The sequence below is a fragment of the Haliaeetus albicilla genome, chromosome 6, assembly GCF_947461875.1.
Source record: "Haliaeetus albicilla chromosome 6, bHalAlb1.1, whole genome shotgun sequence".
Lineage (NCBI taxonomy): Eukaryota > Metazoa > Chordata > Aves > Accipitriformes > Accipitridae > Haliaeetus > Haliaeetus albicilla.
The window spans coordinates 12,177,021-12,195,140 of NC_091488.1; the positions used below are offsets into that span (position 1 = coordinate 12,177,021).

The window sequence follows — 18,120 nt, forward strand, 5'->3', positions numbered from 1 at the left end:
CCCTCCTGGTTCTAAGTTTATCTTGCAACAGAGCCAAGAGTGGTATTACAAAAATGTCTACAGATAGCCATTTTGTGTGTGTGCATGTGCCTGAGTACACCTGTAATTCCTGATTACATGCCAAAATAGTCAGAAAGCTCTTTTTGTGTGTGTGAGATGATTTGAGAAGTATGACTTCTCACTAACAATGAGCCAGATCTACTACAACATGATTATGAAGAAAGAAATGTTTGACTTGGTTACAGCTTCTTCATTTATGAGGACATCTAATAAGTTTTTTGGCCAGAAGTTTCTGTGAAGTTGTATTTTCTGAAAATGGTAACTGTTGGTTCTTGCAGTGAGGAGCATTTTACACATGCTGAATACCACAAAGTGCTTTACAGAGGTGGGTCCCTCTGAAAGGAGAGGGAAACCCTGGCTTGATGACTCACTCTAGAGGGTATTTGAAGCCAGCGGCAGATCTGGGTTTATTATTAAGACTTACTGGTTTCTTGCGCTATCATAGCACCCACACAGAGACCAGGACTCCAGTGCACCAGTTTTTCAGAGTACAAACTTTACCTCTGCTTAGGCAGTCCCCTGGAGAGCTGAGAGAAAGGAGAGATCACCTGCTGCACTGCCATGTTGCCTAGAAAAGCAGCATCCAAGCTGTTTCAAACACACTTCAGAAAGTCTTTGCTTCACTTTGCTGGCGCTGAACAACCTCAATCGCAAGGGTGCTACGTGGCAGAGGGTCGTGCGTACAGAAAGGCGATCCATGAGGGCAGGACCTGCCTGGTGTCCTCTGGACCACAGCCTGGAGCTGGGATGTGCCTGATTCCAGAGCAACCTCTTGGAAAGCAATTTTTTTGCATTAAGAGTCAGAGCAGCAGCTGGATGGCCCTACAACAGGCTGTCCTTTCATATACATCCTTCCTGCAGGCTGGGACTGAGTGCACCTTGTCACTAACAGGCATGTTGCTGTGTTTTATACCCTGCCTTGCCACAGGGAAATTAAGGAGATGATAGTGTGGGAAAGAGGTAAATGTGGGGAGATTTTGCATTAGTAGGGTGGATGATGTGCCTCACTATGTCTGCTCTTTTCACAGAAACCTTCACAACAAAACAGAACAATATGACAGGAGAATAAAAGAAGAGTGTATGCTCTTAATACCACAAACCAGGCACAAGGGTAAGACTTGTTCTTCAGATGTTTCCAGAGACAAGGGGCAGTTTGCAGTAAAAGCCTACTGTTTAAACAGGAAAATTGAATACTGCTTGACAGTGCTTCTCCTGATGGGCTCATACTCCACACCAGCACTCTGCTTCACTGCCATATGGAGCAGATGCTGTTATTATTGCTGCTCAGAGGCAGCACTGAGATTAACAATTTCCATGTACAGATACTTCTTTGGCATTACATAACCCATGTGTTTAACACACACTAAATTTTCATTGCAAATTGGCTGCTGTGGGGGTATTCATATTTTTAAAAAGCTGTTTCCTTCCCAAGGCATGCAGTTATACTATAGCCTTAGTTTGATCTGATTATGAAAGCCATACTAAAAGGTGAAGTGAATATGGGGCTGTGGGATCTCACCTTTTTAAAAAAAATGCAAAGTAAAATCCCAGGGCTCATCATTAGTTTTCCAAGCTAAACAGTGTGGAATAGTTATAAACTTTGATCACAAGTACAGGAGTAGCAATGTAAGGCTGGGATGCATGTGGCACTGTCATGATGCTGAAAAGACGCATGCAGCAGATCGTATAAAGTTCTTTGTAAGGCACCTACCATAACCTGAAACAACACTGAGATATAATATTCACTCTTATTCATTGGATTAGGAAGGGAAAAGATTAAATCACACTTGAGACATCTGTCTGGCTGCCTCAGAAAACTTCATTTTCATGCTAAGTGTACTTTTAAAATGTCACCCTGAAAATGTGTGACATTTTAATGGGCTGATTGCCAAGATTCTCAAATCTGTTAATTTGCATATGAATCACAGCATCAAATATTATGGAAAAAGTATAAGAAACTAGAATTATGAGAGAATGCCTTGCATTCCTCTTGGTTAAGCATATGTTGGGAGGATTGTCTTTTAGAAATTTAATATTAGAAAGGCAAATGAGATTAAAAAATGCTGTGGTATTCCCATTTATACCAATAGCCGGTTGTGACTGCATGAGTTCTTTTTTACAGCTGTCTGTGAATAGCAGCCTGGATGTTGCCTGTTCTTTCAATAAGCTGCACAGCACATTACAGCATCATGACAGCCACTAGTGCAGCCCTGAGGAAGGGCTGCATTCCCGTCTCCACATCTCTGCTGCAGCTCCAATAAAGGCAGCGGGGTTTCACCAATATCTTCTGATCATGTCTCTCCAGTAAATGGTTTTCAGGTTGCTTTTTAAAATGATGGAGCCAAAACAAGCACCAAGGGCCATCAATTCTCAAACTCCCATGTACTTCAATTAGAGAAAGCTAAGGAGCCTGCACTGTGCAATTAGCTACTGTATGCCAGGGTCCATGACTAAGCTTGTGGGAGTTAAGCACATGTATAAATACTTGTTGGATTAGGGTTTATGGTTAGAGAAAATCCTTCCAACTGAAAAAAACCTTCCTATCAGGATCTAACTCTTAAACAGTTTTAGTGGGAGGAGGGTGGAGTCAAGTTCCTACAGCAGGTTTTCTCATCTAATGTAACTAGCTCAATGCAGGACTTGGCATATCCTAAGCGATTGTTTGTAGCTCCTGCACAGCACATCTGCTTTGGGAGCTGATTTGTGACAGAAATCCACTTGAATGGAGACGGTAAATTTGATTTCCTTGTGAAAAAGAAGTGAAGAATTCCACAGCAGAACAATCTGGGTCACAATGTACTTTGGATTACAAGATTTAGTACAGAAAAAAAGGCCCAAACCACATAATTGAGATCCAACTTTCAAAGCATCAAAAGTTTGAGGTTAATCAAAACTAGGGTTTAGTTCATCCATTCATGAAAATGTCTGTGTAGCTTGGAGCTGACCCTGTGCTTTGATCTTCCCTTCTCCCTTGGGGTCCCCCAGGACTGTTCAAATCCAGGGATCAGACCTTTTCCCAGTTTGCAGCAGAAAACCAAAACCCACACAGACAAAAAGCTGTTTAAAGGAGAAGGCAGCTTCGGCACAAAGAGGCACAAACAGAGAGAACTAGTTGTGGGTCTGTTCTGGGTCTCTGGAAATGTGCAAGCAGGAGCAGGGTAGAGGGATGAATGTTTCAAGGTAATATTGATCTCCCCGAGAGACTGGAGAGCAGCTGAAGCAATAAGAGTTTTGTGCAAAAGAAAGAGACCAAACATGGGAAATGGCACTGGGGGAGAAACAAGAATTAAGCTCAGAGTTAATGTGCAGAAACAACAGGAGAATAAATCTGAATTTCCAGAGCAAGAGGCAGGGCTTGTTGTTCAGCAGCGAGCTTGGTACTAGACACCTGACAGAGAGGCTGAGCTTGCTAAGGGGTTTCCTGTGTCACGGGGGGAAAGATTGACCCCCACCTGCTCATCTCTTTTTGAAAAACAAGCTAAGACAATGCATGTGGCTTTGGACTTTGCAGAGGCATAGCATGAGTGTTACCCTTATTGCTAACACACCTAGCAAAGTCGATGGGGCAGCCTTGGGAATGGAGCCGAGGAGGACTGGAGCAACATGCATGATGCTCCGCTGGCTGCATGCCTAAGGCTGCCAGTGGAGGCGGGGGTAGAGATGTCAGCAAGGCAGGGTGCATACAAATCACTGGTCTCAGCAGCCATGCCATGATGGGAACTGATCCTGTCCGCTGAAACCCCCAGGGAGGGTGACCTTTCCCCAGTGGGAGAAACCAGGAGCAGCTGAGCCACGTGGCCATGGGCTCACATCTCGTGGGCATGAGGAAGAGAGATATCTTCCAGCCTCCCCTTTGGTGAGGCAGTGCACAGGAGTCGATCACGGTATTGCCTGCTGTCTGTTTGCATGACTGCAACTTCGGGCAAAGCTTGGCTCACGACTTTTACAAAGTCATCAATGGAAGTGAAGCTCTTTCAGCATCGCGCTTATAACACAAAAAATGTTTCCATAGCTTCTCCTCTTAAGGAGAACTGACCCTCCCCCCTCCTTTACAGCCCCTTACCTTGTATTCATTATGAAAGCATTTGACTTTAGGAACAGAGATAGTTCTCATGTGAACGCATACACAAAAGAAAACAAGTACAACACCCATTTCTGTAGAAGAATATATTATTTAGCAGATCAGTTTAAAAGTAAAAAAAAAATCTGTACATCTTTGAAGGTTTTTCTTGTTGTTGCTTTTTGCATCCATGAGCATAAAAATATGCTTGCACAGTGGTTTCAGCTTTGTGCTCCCTTCTTTGCTTGTGCTGAAGCTTTCCGTGATGTCTAGCTGTACCACGCCACAAAGCAAACCTGCAAACTCACTAAGGTTTCTTCTGATTTCTTCTAGTGTAGAAAAAGAAAAACCCTGCATCCACTATGCTGGGCTTCAGAATGTACTGTGAACACTATAAAATTCAGAGAATAATACAGAGAAATGTGTCATTAGGGCCTAGTAGGCAAACAAAAATATATGCCAGAACCCCTGTCAGAATATAAGTATCTGTTAAGCTATGCTGTCATTAGCATACTGCTGTACACATATATATAGTATCTTGACTAAACTTTTTCTTTTGCTTTTGGATGCCAGTGGATCATTTTCCAGAAAAAGCTCCTTAGCTAAACTCCGCTTTGTCTCTACAGACTGCGGTCAGTGTGGTCACCAAAAAGGCAAATCTGCTGAAGATTTGAGCCATGCTGCAACCTGTGCAATGTCCGCAGAGGAAGTCCTGCTGGGGCGGCTGCGGTGGGCATGCCGGAGTGAGGGGAGCTCTTGGTGCCCAGCGGCCGCAGCGCCTGTGCAAGCGGGCTGCAGGCTGTAGACAAGGCATCCAGACAGGCAGGCAGGGCATCCATGCCTGCCACCTCTCCGTGTACACGGTCCTCTCAGTTGGATTTTGACATGGCCACCACATCTGTTTGGCAAATACAGCATTTCTCAAAACCAGAATAACCTTAGGGCTTATGTTTTGCTCAAAGACTTTTTCGTCTCACTTTTCGGTATTGCTGGTAGTCAAACTTTCACTTTTCTTTTTCTGCAACTGAAATGAAGAGCAAAGCAGGATTAATACCCGGCTCACACAGTGCTGCTTTCCACTGCTGCTGTGAGTCAAATGCTCATCTCTCCACAAGACATGTGCAACATTTCTTGGGAAATAATAGGCAGCAGCCTGGTATATCACAGGCACTGTTTCATCCAAACAGCTCTGGATGTATGTCCTGAGTAAACAAAACTTAGTCTTTCTTATCGTCTGCCGTGCTAGGCTCTCAGATTATTAACCGACTCCTCTTGTTTCAGGATAATTCTGAATTCAGGCTGCTCCTAAGACCTCTTGTGCCAATACACCGTAATTAAAGCCCCATCAGTTTGTCTAAAACTTCTGTTTTGACAGCTTCTGTAAACCAGAAGTTAAATCTCGGCTCAACTTGAAAGATGAATAGGACTCAGAAAGTTTGGCAGTCATATTTGTGTTCTTCTTCCCTCCTTTGAGAAATGTTCCTCTCTGAACTGAAGAATGCCTAAAAGACTTTCTTCTCCTTTGTAACTTAGTGCCCTCAAAGCATATGCTCTTTGATTAACCGGCCTTAGTATTTGTGCTGCTGAGGGGCTTTTCCTCCAAAGCACTTGGGAGGAGGTGGTTGCTACACCAGAAAGCTACTATTCCACTCATCCAAGCAAGGATGATCAAGTGAATGAACCTTCATTTCCCACATATCAAACAATATAAGCAGAACTAGTGCTCCAGGGCACTTCCCAATTTATTTTAATGACAGAGTGACTGATATATCCTATCTACATGATAAATTTGTTCGTGTCAGAAAAACCCTACACTGTGATGCCATTTAGGTGGGTTTTGTCATCTGCCTCGGCATGGAAAAGAAGCCCTGGAAGAAGTGTGCAAGGAAGGCGTGCAGGCCCAATGTCGCAGGGTGCTGCGGAAGCCGGGCCAGCATGTTGGCTGCTACACTGCAGGCACAGGGCCCTTGCTCCCAGGGCCTGGCCTCGGTCTCTGCCCCGCCAGGCTCCTGAGGCAATTCAGACATGGTCAGAGACAGCAAAAGCGGTTACATGTATATCCTACTTCCCCTAAGCCTTGCATGTCAAAATGAGAGACACTGTAAATGGAGGTCCTTACTCAGCCTGGGCCAGAAGATGGCTTCATTGATTGTGTGTTTAATCCTACTGTGTGCTGTGTATGAAAGAGTAATTCCTCATAAATTTTCAAGCACATCCTTGATGATAGACACTTGAGTGGAAGTTTCTTCCCAGAAAATAAACTTATGCATTGGTGGTGCAGTGCCTTGAACTGCCCAACCCCAGGACATTTTGCTGCAATCTAGCCATCTAGCCTACGCTAACTCCTTCCCGTGGGAAGGCAGCTCCCTTCAGGAAAAGGTGTTTGCTAATGCACTCCCCTCAGGGACTTACTTATCTCTGGGTTTTGTGTTGAGGTCCCTCTCCTGCAAGCAGCTCCCTCCCCATGGCTGTACTTGTGTGGTGCCTGGTGGACTCTGCAAGGGCATGCTCTTGTGCAGACTTACTGCTTGTGGTTACATGCCTCTCTCCAGCCAGGTATAATGATTGTGTTTCTTGTGATGATGGTTATGCCATAAGCATTCCTACTGTTTTGGAATTAAGCTGCTATTAAATGATAATGTTTGACTTATTCAATCATAATGTTTGCTTTATCAAAGAGATATTTAGAGCTTACTTCTTTCATAGCATCATCTATCTGTTTTAATTCCTCATAGTGGTCCCTGGATTCCCAAAGGGGCTGGAGCATCACCTCCTCCACTTCTGGGAATAGCTAGGTGAAAACAACAGAGAGAATATCAACATTTCCTTTTGTATTCATTAACTTGTACATGCTAGAAATGGGGTGAAAGGCAGGGTGTGAATTGTACATCCTCATTTCCCAGGCTAACTAAATGCCTGTCGGAGCAAACGCTGAAGCTCTGCATGCCCCCACTTCTGCTTCTGGCCTTGGGTGACTTACCTTTGTTACTGTTTCAAACATGGGGATGAGAACGAACTTCAGGAAGCCGATCTGTGCCGTCGGCTTGGTCACTTTATCACGGTCCATGAACGGTGCCACTGGAAGCCCCTCAGATTTTTCTCGGTCGCTCTGGAACAAATTCAGAGTTAACAAATATTAATCCTGGCTAGAAGTCTGTGAGAAGAGTAATGTACCAAGCAGATCGCTAGCTAAAGAGCAGTAGCCTTCAGATACAGATCTCAGTACTGTCTGAAGATAGCACAGAATAGCAATATGCTTCCCTCGGGCCAATGTATCCTGCTTTGTTCAGAGCAAGCATCTGAATAAAGTGAACTCTGTTCAGTTACCTGTGCATAGCACTGGCCTGAAAGCGTTCGCCTCCAGGCTTACAGGGCAACGAGGCCACCTAATTCCCTTTGCAAACCCATGGGACTTGTGAGGTAAAATATTTCAGAGCATTCAGAAAGGTGGTAATGGCTCTTGCTGCTCTGGAAGAGAAGGAATAGGTCTTTGATTTCCTCATCATTCTCCAGAGGGTGATTATTTTCAGGTATTCAACCAGAAATTACATCTCCTTCTTTACTAATGATTAAAACTCGTTCTGGCTAGCCAGGTCAATGGAGAATAGTTCCATTGACTGCAAAGACCTACTTGACCACATAACTCACTGTTTCCATGTGGGTTCATGTGCAAGGAGGTCACAGACTGTGTGTGCAAAAAAGATATCCTGTAGCAGACTTTCTCTCTCAATTACTGGGTCTTTCAGCACATAGTACCTTTGCTGGATGGCCAAAACAGTAAGGCTCACAGATGATACTGTAATTTTGAATAAAAAGCTGGAGACGCAGCGAGCTAGAAGTGTTTCTGACACATCATCTGAGATGTCTGCCTCTTGTGAGAAGCCCTCCTTGGCATGCACCCTATCAAAGTATAGACAAAACACACAAAAAAGCTCTGGCATCTCCTCCTTGGAGCACTGCAGCTGTGTGTAGGTTAAGATCGCGCTGCTGCAGCACGTACACACTGCTCAGGAGCCTGTGTGCCAGAGGCAGCTGAAGGCTGCTCTTCCAGGGATCCTTTTTTAAGCGATCAGAAACTGTGTTTAGCTGGGAATCCAGTGAGGAGCAATGGTTTGTGGAGCTTAAAGTCTGACTGTGCACACCTCAGCAAGTCTTCTGTTTTCTCTTTAGGGGAATGTTCACATGCAGTGAAAATTATCTAAACTAGTTCCCATGTGATATTTGATATAATTTACTTGACAACTTTCTCTTGCCAGTAGTCTTGCCCTTTTGGCCCCCAAAGCATTTACACATCAAACGAACTTGCAAGGCAGCCACTTTACAGAGAACAAGCTTCAGTCTGCTAGCATTAGGATTTCTGGGTTGCTATTGTCTTTCATCTGCAAATTGCAGTCAATTGCATTCACCTGCTTTCTGAACAGCTTCTCTTGCTGATATCCTTCTCTGACTTTCTGTAAAAGAATCCTTTCCATCCTAGAGCTAGACTGGGCTGTCAGACAGCAAAGCACCTGTAGCTGAGGTAGGATTCAGGAAGAGCAGCAATTTGTGCAATTGCATCTCTCCCTCATTCTTACCTGCATAAAATATTCCTCTAGTAAGCAATCTACCCAGGGCTCTGCTACTTCCATCGGGCGGACTTCGTTGGAGATGTCACAGCATTTTATCAGTACCATCTTCAGCTGAAAGAGGACAATACTTTAACACTGCAGTCTTAATGCCAGTCCTTTTTCCCCTATCCAGAACCTGTGTCTTTACAAGGCAGTGGGAGGCAATGTTTTCAAACAGAAAAGACAGGTTTAGGATGAAATGATCTGGATTCTTTTCCACTCTCCCAGTTACTCTGTCTAAATCCCTTATCCCCTTTCTGCCTTGGTTTCCCTGTCTGTAGCGCTGGGATGTGTCACAGTGGGATGTGCGCTTATCTGCTGCATGAAGAGATTCAGCCACAAATGACCATGAAGTTGTTTGTGGAGCACTCAGAGGCAGCTGGGGAAAGAATTCCCTGGATGTCAAAGATGACTGGATTAGGAAGTAGAGGATACTAGAGTTTGTACTCCTGTGGATACTTTTTGCCCCACAGTAAGGGACAATAAGAGTTTGTGACCCGACCCACTAAATACATTTTTTTTCCTGATGGGACTCCAAGATTTTTAAAGCTGGAATAATCTATTTTATATAGAGCACTTCCAAATTGTAATTCTTTTTGGTGGGGCAGAGGACGTAAGAAGGATTCTTTTCTGATAATGTATATTGAATCTTGGTTTTTAAACAAACAAATGGTAATCTGCAAGCTTTCACACTATGCACAGAAAAATAATAATCCACAAAACCTCCTTACACAGGTCATGTGTTCTTCATTTGAGTAATCAAAATTTTCCATTTTTTCCTTGAAAGAGTCCAGTATTTCTGCATGTCTCGCCATGTCTGTAGCCAGGATTAACGTAATTATCCCCTAGCAAAGAAAATATGTTCACATATTAACTTGACATTCTTTACAAAGTCTTCTATTGCAGAGCAAAGTAGAGTCTTTCTTACACACAAAAAACCTCAGATGCATTACATTGTTAATACTGAAAGGGGAAGCTTCTGACTTGAAACTGCCAAGCAAACTGGAAGAGGGTTATAAAGAGTTCAAGGTATATGAAGATCATGGTTAGATTGATCTGTAACACTGGTGTGATATTCCAGAGGCGCTGAGGTTTTTCCTTTCTGATTGACTAATTGTGGAAAAACAAACTATACAACAGGATGTTAAAAGCCGCACTCTGCCAAGATCCACTTTTGGCTCCTTGGAAAGCACTATAGGTTTTGCTGCTGACTCTTAGTGGCCCTAGGAAGAGACAAAGATCAGTAGATGTGGATGTCCTCAGTGCTTCTCCTCCTTGGATTAAGGTCTTTGAAATACCCAGATGCAGCCAATGTGTTAGGAGTTCTGTATCCTCCTGCTAGGCAGAGTTTATGATGGGAAAACATGTGGTTAATTTAAAGTTGTGGGTTTTCATACAGATCTATCCATTTTGGGTCCATGCCTGCTTCCCATGTACTGGCAGAATCAGTAACTCCAACCAGACCGGTATCTGAGCCCTTGTATTGGTCTGCTTTTTCATTTGGTGTTTAAGGAATGTGCAATGTGGAAACTAAGACCAAATTTTGGCCCTTAGTGCTCTGATGGGAATTGTAGCATTGTTCACTGTCTCAGAGATAACTGTGGTGACTCCCAGTCCACCAGAGCCTCTTCCAACAGTACAAATGCTCTGCTGTTGTAAATCTTTTCCTATTTTGAAGCCCCTCTTAAAATTAATACAATGTTTTCTTAAAGCATAAACTTCTGCCATGAGAGCTTAATCCTTTCCCAGTCAGAGCTAATTGGCTTCTTCAATAATATAAATATCTATCCCCAAAATGTCATAGGCTTTAATAGTCAGGATGTACTCATTATTTCTCAGCAAGACATTCCAGGGAGTGCTGCTGTGGAAATTTTCCAAGAATCCCTCTTGGATCCTTCCAGTGTGAGGGGCTTTCTCAGTCATACCCACTAGGGAGAATGATTCACTTGCATTGTACAGCAGGGAAGTCTGTGTGTGCTTACATCTTCAGGAACAGTTTGTACGACACAGATGGGACCAGCATTCATACCTGTCTTATCTGTTTGAATTGGTCCTGGTCGACATTGGAGAAAATGTTGTATTCTGGCTGGGAAATGATCTGGAAAGCCACAGCACAGTGGTGGTTCTCCAGTGGGGAGATGTCATTGTAGCGTACTGCAAGCTCAGTTCGTGCGTTTATCTGATAGCTGATGGGAAGAAAAACAATGAGAACTCCTGCAGACACACACCAGCTGCTCTAAACCATGCTGCTTACTTTTATTTACATTCTTTTCAATACTTATTCAATTAGCTGCAGTTTGGTTTTTGATTGTTAATGCTAAATCAGATTTTTAGAGAAGATACATATTACTTTAATATCATCTCAGGCACTATTCTGCTATAGGGTTTTTTTTAAATTTTACCAAGTCTCTGCAGCTTAAAGTGACATAGAACAATCACAGAAGTAACTGTCTGGGCTTCATTCAACCCCCACTAATGTCAATGGGGAGATTCTCACTGATCTGAGTCAGAATTGGGTTCTGCCCTTATTTAATGAATGGCCCCAAATAAATTAGATTCTCTCTCTCTTTTTCACCCACACATACATGCACACAAAAGTGTCCATGGGTCAACAATTCTAATTTCTTCACATGATAATAAATAGAATAATATGCACTTCATGATTTATAATTATGAAATAATGTGTAAGTTAAATCACCCTTTGCATTTTAGTGTAATTAGTCCATTTCAGTAAATGGAGCTATAATCATTTATGCCCTCTCTCTCAGCTGTGAAACATTTTACCTTGTTTTCTCAGGAGTGGGGGAAAATGTTGGAATAAAAAGCTGAAAAAACATTTTCCTTACATAGCCAAGGACAGCTGGCAACCCCAACCCAGACCTGAGTTTTCTGCATGAAGCTCTGCCTTGGCCCACATGTGAGTGAACAGCAGGGCCTTGGGGGAAGGTCATGGCCAGCTCAAGCTGTGAGAAGGAAAACCTGTTCTACCAAAAATGCCAGCTGGTATTACCTTCCCAATAAATTTTAAGGGAAGAGAAAGCAAGAGACAGACTTACGTGTTGTTATAGCCCGGATGGTCCAAATCATGGCATACTGCTGCAGTCATGAGAATCAAGATATCAATTTGGGAAAATTTCTCCTGTAAAATACAAAACATTAATGTAGTATTACAATTTCCACTTCCCCTATCTCCATAAATGAAAAGAAGTAAAAAAACTACCCACATTTACTTTTTAGAGAAATGCAAATCTGAGCAAAATGAAGTATTTTTCCATAGGTCAATTTGCTTCAGTCAACAAAGAGAATTCTGCCTTCCCTTCCATTAAAAATGACTCAGATGTGCCTTTGTTGCATTAAATAACAGCAGCTCAGAGGCGCCAATTTGCTTGAAACTTGCTATTACTGCAGAGATCATATAAAAGCACTGAGATATTAGTACAGTCTTTTACAAGTCATTTGAGCATCCTGATTAGTTAAGGGAGGGCTGGAAGATAGCTTAGTTGCCATTGCATTCTGCATTAACTAAAGTTATGAAAAGAGTGAGAAAAATTAAGTGTTGTGTTCCCACAGCTTCTGAATAGGATGAACTTCCACTAAAGCAAGTTTTTCTTCATACTTTTACTGGCAAGAAAATAGGCTTAGGCCAGTAACCAAGATGTTTAACTATGGAGAAGAAAGGCATTTTTTAACTGAATAAAATCTGGCTTGTACAGAAATGAAATGAATATATAAACACAGGTTATCCAGTCAACAAAAATAAATGATGCCTATAGTTTTGGACAAAGTACAGGTTGAATGTAAAGCTTGCACACAGTACGTGCAAGGCATTATTTGCAGTAGCTCACCTAGGTGCAAGCACACATTTGGAGAAAACCTCTTGTGGGAACATTTTGTGTCACAGATGAAGCCCATATCCACAGACCATAATTTAGTAGGCTTTTGGATCTGATTCATCGATGTTTCATGCTATCAGAGTGTCAAAAGAGCTTCAGTGTGCAAACTGGGGATATCCAGGAGGTGAAGGTAGCTTCCCAGCAGCCTCAGAAAGCTGTGTAGGTTCTTAGGGTCTGGGATGGGATGGCTGACTGTGCAGCCAGAGGTGGAAATGCAACAGCTCTCCTCCTCTCCCCAGGGACTGAACAAGTGCAGCTACTCTAAAGCTCATCACTTGCTAGCAAGGTGGTGGGCTGTTTTGCAAGAAAAGTGGCACAGGTGTTGTGGTGCTCAGTGGACAAACATGTGCCCCATGATGGAAATGGAGTGATACTATTGAGGTGGGGGACATACCTGGAGGCTGCAGAGTGAGATCATGCTGTACATCATCTGGGTCACACAGAAGCAGTGCCGGAAATTATGAAAGGGGTTGTTTCTGTAATTGTCATGAATACACAGCTGCAGAGAGAGGGAATGAAGCAGTCAGAGACAGGAGAGCTCTTTCTTTATAAAAACATGATTACATATGCTTCCCAGCCTCCCTGGAAGCATTGTGTATCCCTACAGGAGTCCTATGGAGCTCCGTATTATTTTCTGCTAGGGCAGAGTGACAGCACGAGGCCCTCTGACACCCTGCCTTCCTGGGGGAGGGTGAGAGATTACTGCCTTTCAAGAATTTGTCAGCAGGTAAAGCTCATAGCAACTTCTCTCTCATACCAGCTAGCAATGGGTAAACATCCCAGCACAGCTGCAAATGCATCTCAGTCTTGAGACAGGACTCTGTGCTCTCATCCTGAATTTGTATTTCAAACCATGTGGTGGTTAAATGGTGACTTTGAGGTGTGTAAAGAACTTAAAGTACATCCCTGTTCCCCTCTGTCGCTGAATGCAAATCACAGCTTTGATGTCTTCAAGGCTGAAATGTAGTTATTTCATTTGCAGATGCTCAGAGCTGGCATTTTGTGATGCGTTGCTTGGCAAAGTGAAGATGCGAATGCACACACACTAGCATACCTGTGTGGATTTCCTACGCTAGGCAGCATGGGAGAGATTTAGCTATAAAGGCACATGGGACTGATTTTTGTGTGTTTTAACTTTCTACAGATCCTGGCTATGTGCCCTCATTAGAAAAGCAAGCTAAATCTTGTTTTCCTATGTGTCCTTGCTATTGTCAGCCGGGCTAGCTGAGTGAAGCTGGCACAGCTGGGCTAACACATGCCACAGTCAGTCTTCCAATGCACTGGATAGCCTTTGGTATCCTGTCCCACAAAAACCAGCCAAGCATCAGCAGCACTGCTGGACCCCTGCTGCTGAAGCCTCCATAGCCTGGACCCTAGAGAGCCCTTATGCACATGCTTCAATTACTGAGCCTGAATTAATGACATTACCCCCTCTCCAGCTAAACAGTGAATTTTCTTCAAGTGTCCTGAAGCCCCATCAGGATCAAACCATTCAACCTGGTACCTGACTTCAAGGAGGCCTCAAAGCTCTGGATGAGGTCAAGAGAACTGTGGGTTTTCAATGCTTATTCAGTATCTGGGGGCATCATTGCAAATGCTGTTCAGATTATTCTGCAGCAAGGACTTTAGAAATATTTTACATTATTTTAAAATGAATAACTAATGGCACAATATGGTTGACAGCCAGGCTCACAAGTGGTGGGCAGTATCTCACAGCCTCCACATGGACACCGTGGTTGCGCTCAGGCACCGTACAACACTGCACGGATGTAATGTATACATCCAGCAGTGGAGCCCAGAGCATCCCAGGGGACTCCTGACTCAGAGCACTGAAGGGCTGGAGAGACTGGGTTGTGTTACTCATCCTTTCCTCCCCTTTCTGGAACGTTTCTGTAGCCAGTGGATGTGGGAGCAAGAAAGCAAGCATATGCATGAGGTGGCTTTTTCTCACCCACTTAAGTTCAAACTGGTGCCCATACTGTGCCTGTGAAACTATCATAGTTTGAAGCAGAGTCCTTGGAGCTTTTTTGAATCACCTTTCTTTCTGTGAAGCTAGTGTTTAAGAAAGGAAATCTCACCCTGTCTTACCTTTGTAGAAAATACATAATAAACTTCCCTCGTTGTTCAGAACAAGGCTGTCTTAAATGCTAGTGGTAACAAATTGCTTGGAGATACGAGCTAACAGGAAGCTGCCTGCAGTAATGCGTGTGGGTGGCATGTTGATGTGTGTTGACATATCACCTTATTTCCCATGTTTTCAGTCTGTGAGACAGGAGGAGGAAATTTTCTGGTTTATCTGCTCTGTGCTAGCCTTGATTGCATTGGGTTTCGTCCCACCCCTTCTGTTCAGCTGCTTCCTAAGGTCACAATACTAAGCTTTTCATCCACCTTATTTGGGGAGAGATTTCCAAGGTCTCGATCATTTTTTATATCTCCTTGAATGTAGTCATACCATTTTTCTAAATTCCTAGGCATAAATTCCAGGTAAGCCTTATACCTTCTATGGAGACATGGTAACATAGTTCATTTTATCCCTGATTCCAGTCTCTGATCAGCCTAATGCCTCGTTAGCTTCAGCCGGTAGCAGCACACCAAGCAGTGGCAGTCACTGCCCTGCGTACGCTGGTGCCCAGGTACTTTTTGCTCTTGCTGTACTTTGTGATATAATGAATCCAGTGTTTTGCTTTGTGTTTTCTAGCCACCTTCTGAATTTGTGGAATTTGTTCAGGCCTTTCTGGGAGCCTACGTCAATCGTAAAAAAGTTCCTTCTATTCTGTCCATACTCTTCAGGTAATTAGAAGATATTAGTGAGATATAATTCTTTGCTACAGGAATCATATGAAACATCTGTATAATGAGCTTCACATCATGATGTTTCTGATGTTTCAATCAATTTGTCGGGTAGAGATGTAAGTTTTACTAACCATAATTCTTCAGGGTATCCCTACATCCTTTTTAAACAATGGGTGAAATATTTACTGTTCTACAGTCCTCTAGGAACATGATGGGTTTTTCTGAGAAAGCCAATATATTCTTCAGCTTTTTAGCAAATTCTTTCTTATGGTCTCCCTTGGACCTTATAACCAGTGTTTCTTCTTCAGACATCTTAGTTTTGGTGTGAACTCATCTTTATCATGTCTTGCACCTCTGCAACCTTCTCAACATTAAAGAGCAAGGCAAAGAAAATTATATAACTTCTCAGCAATTCTTTTTCCTTCCTGCCTTGCTCTTTTACTCCCTGTGATTTAGGACATCTAATGATTATTGCACATACTGGCTTTTTTTGGCCATATCTGAAGACACTCATCTTGTCTCCATTTACAGCAGGTATCAAGAGCATTCAACAGAAATGAACTACTTTCAGTAATAGACAGCTCAGCAAACAAATGCAAAACAGTTTAAAAAATGTAAGCTGTTACCACAAGAATGCAAACATTTGCTGAAGTACTTAAATTTTACGAATTTTTATAGATTGACTGCTTTCAGTGGGATTACTCATGTAAGTCAAGTTAATTCCATGACTAAATGTTTTGTTTATTGGCTTTGGAATTTGAAAAATTGCAAATATCAGGAATTTGAAATACTTACCAACCACCTCTTTAACGTGATAGGATTGATGTTGAAGTCCTTTACCAACCCAAGATCATGGTACATATGTTCCAAACAACTCAGCATCTGCAGCCAGGAACAGATAGGTTATTGGCTTGGTAAATAGCACTTTATGATACATTGCAGAGTGAATTTCCTCCTTGCAAACATTGAATAATTGCAGAGCCCTCTTGTTAAGATGAAAGAAAGATGTTCAAAGATTGCATTATTAAAGACAGTGCAAGAGGTGAGACAGAGAGGTTCTCAAAGCTTTTTGAAGTAGACAGATTGCTGTTGACTTCACAGGTTTTGTGCAGGGCTTTGAATCACACCAGCTCTCTTTAGTAATTGTGATTCATGCATACCATACAGATTCTTTCTCACAAAAAAAGTATTGCCATTTTTCTAATTCAGCTGGGATATGTTCTAATGGTCAATGAAATAGTTTTCCACTCACTCCAGAGGCCCTAGCTGTACAGAAATGGATCAGGCCCTAGCTGTATAGAAAGTGACAGCAGAAAATAGGAGATCCTTAAAGAAATATTTATTCTAGGTATGTGTCAATATCTTCTTTCTTTATGACTTTTTGTGAGTTCCTAAATCCACTACCTTAACTCGGATTTCTTGTTTAGCAAAAGATCTCCCATTATAACACTACAAAATTGCAGCAGGTTTGTGACCATCCGTTCCCATAAACTGTTAACTATGAATCCCAATAGCTGAAATGCAAAGGCAGGCTCCTCTTTGAGACAACATCTGCTCTGCAGTAGGAAGGGGGATGCACTACCGCTCCCGGTTAATATCTTCTGGGTTTGAAAATATTGCAAAAGAAAGGTATTGATGATCTGATGTGTCTGGGCAGTTAAAAGCTGCCACCAGTCAGAAATGAACAGACTTCAGGAGTTCAGGAGTTTATGTATCTGCATTCCCATTTCTGAAGGCAAAATCTGCAGGGGATGAAATGCAGCCATTGCATTAGCAGATACAGTTCTTAGACTGTAGACTGATCCAGGAGTTTTTAATACGATGAGTGTAATGTCACAAATATGCCTTGGAGACATTTTTTGTTAGGTTTCTGTTATTTAGGCTCTTAAAAACTCTCCAGAAAAATGATTTAATCTAATGAAACTTTATACTTATCCAGGGAATATACATAGTTCACGCAGTAACAGGGGGGCTGGTTTCGAGTCATCCGAACAGGAAGTGACTTTCCTGCAAAACTTGAGGGACAATGTCACGAGCTGAACTGTGCTCAGATCACATGGCCAGCATTTTGCTGTAGACCACCTTGTCTTGTTCCTAGTCCCTGAGGTAGATTATATGTTTTGCAATAGTTTCAGAAAAGACTTTCCGAGACAATAAACTTGACCTAGAAGGGCTGAATTACCCTCAGAAATGCTTATCTCCCTTCAGTTGTTGCCAAGAGAGCTTTGGGTGAGTGGCAGGGTGACTTTGCCCAGGGTGACAACGCCCCTGCCCCTGAACACATGAGAAACTCAGTTTTCATTTTTAGCTTTCTTGGTCAACAGCAAAAGCTTGAATATTGGACTCTTCTAAGGCTTGAAAGTGAGTGGGGAGATGCGTTGCTTGGCATTTGAGAAAGAGAACACAAGCTTGCTGCATAGCTCTGTTCACTGAGATGCTGCAGAGCACAACATTATTAATTTGCTTACAGAAGACGATGGTTTACAACCTGCCTGCCCCACACTGAGCATGTGGGCAAATGCTCATTACTAAACAAGCATTGACAGAATTGAAATATTCTCTGTAAACATAAACCAGAGCTAAAAGGGCAAGATAAACCCATATGGTGCTCGGCTCACCAGAGTTTGTGCAGTATGTTATTTCTGAGCAGCACTCCTCCTTGCAGGGCATGTCTAACCTCCGCACCCTCTTGTTAGCCTCGTTCATG

General features: G+C 42.8%; 1 protein-coding gene across 4 annotated transcripts in view; it reads right to left on the minus strand.

Moving 5' to 3' along the window:
* Positions 1 to 4,212: 4,212 nt before the first annotated feature.
* Positions 4,213 to 18,120, minus strand: part of PDE9A (phosphodiesterase 9A) — a 50,912-nt gene continuing 37,004 nt past the window's right edge. For all 4 annotated transcript variants that reach the window (XM_069785048.1, XM_069785050.1, XM_069785049.1 and 1 more), the window contains 9 exons: positions 16,209 to 16,295; positions 13,015 to 13,119; positions 11,784 to 11,866; positions 10,757 to 10,913; positions 9,459 to 9,572; positions 8,695 to 8,799; positions 7,101 to 7,229; positions 6,816 to 6,911; positions 4,213 to 5,144 (listed from right to left, as the gene is read on the minus strand). In XM_069785048.1, the coding sequence (XP_069641149.1) occupies positions 5,094 to 5,144; positions 6,816 to 6,911; positions 7,101 to 7,229; positions 8,695 to 8,799; positions 9,459 to 9,572; positions 10,757 to 10,913; positions 11,784 to 11,866; positions 13,015 to 13,119; positions 16,209 to 16,295 (927 nt within the window). In that variant the 3' untranslated portion in view covers positions 4,213 to 5,093. The remainder of the gene's footprint in view (positions 5,145 to 6,815; positions 6,912 to 7,100; positions 7,230 to 8,694; positions 8,800 to 9,458; positions 9,573 to 10,756; positions 10,914 to 11,783; positions 11,867 to 13,014; positions 13,120 to 16,208; positions 16,296 to 18,120) is intronic.